The sequence below is a fragment of the Nanorana parkeri genome, unplaced genomic scaffold (assembly GCF_000935625.1).
Source record: "Nanorana parkeri isolate BGI_ZX_2015 unplaced genomic scaffold, ASM93562v1 scaffold3094, whole genome shotgun sequence".
Classification (NCBI taxonomy): domain Eukaryota; kingdom Metazoa; phylum Chordata; class Amphibia; order Anura; family Dicroglossidae; genus Nanorana; species Nanorana parkeri.
The window spans coordinates 54,359-55,202 of record NW_017309362.1 but is presented as its reverse complement, the minus strand read 5'-3'; the positions used below and the strand labels follow the sequence as shown (position 1 = coordinate 55,202).

The 844-nt window shown below is 50.8% G+C and overlaps 1 protein-coding gene across 1 annotated transcript in view; it reads left to right on the top strand.

Annotated features, from left to right (window-relative positions):
- LOC108802762 (Fc receptor-like protein 5) overlaps positions 1 to 844 on the top strand; it is a gene marked incomplete at its 5' end in the record, with an annotated part of 21,227 nt that overhangs the window by 17,629 nt on the left and 2,754 nt on the right. Inside the window, one exon of the mRNA XM_018574617.1 lies at positions 691 to 814. Within this exon, the coding sequence (XP_018430119.1) occupies positions 691 to 814 (124 nt within the window). The remainder of the gene's footprint in view (positions 1 to 690; positions 815 to 844) is intronic.

Sequence of the window (844 nt, the reverse complement as noted above, 5' to 3'; positions counted from 1 at the left end):
GCCTCTTCTGCAGCAGCTGCTGGCTGTCACTGACAGCGGCTGTGAGGAGGAACGCCCCGCCGCACACATCACTGACCGGTTGTCGGAGATCTAACAGCGGCGCGTTCCTCTTCACAGCCGCCAGTGACGGCCAGCACCCTGATATGCCATAGCGACCCAGGGGGCCCACGCGGCATCAGAGGGATGCCCTGGCCGGGCCCCCCAACTGTGCCCGGGACCCCTAGCAGCCGCCTGGGTCGCTATGGCGATTGTTACGCCACTGGGTTCAACCCAGAACTGTTCTCTAACATTACTTCTCCTTTATTGTGACTTATTTTCGACAAAAAAGAGATAAGAGGAGGGTGTCAGCGCAGAATAACTCTTATTTATCTGTAGATCAGACCAGAAAGAGGAACAACAATCTGGTTGCGATGTCTAAGTGTCTAAGTGTTACATTGTTGCGAGTCGCTGGAGACAGTTTTGTCCTCGTGTCTTGCGTTCTTCCGCAGACCGTTGCAAAGTCCTCATGCAGCCGTTATCTTCAAGCCGGGGTCCCATTTCTTTTCTATTAATAAAGAATAAAGTCCAACTTTTGCAAAAAAAATGAAGGAAATGCATATTTACTAATATGTATCAGAAAATAATTTGCATTTCTTTCATTTTTGCATTGAAGCCGGGAAAGCATTGCAATTTGTGATCACCCCATCGCAGCTCAGGCTTCTGCACTCTCGGAGCTCGTACTGGGGTACAGAGAGATGGGGAAGGGCGGCTGGACTTCATAATGCATTTCATGTCCTCATACAGCGTCCAGCCGTCCTCCCTCTGGTCAGAGGTGGTACACCTGTCCATAGTCCCGTATCTGACC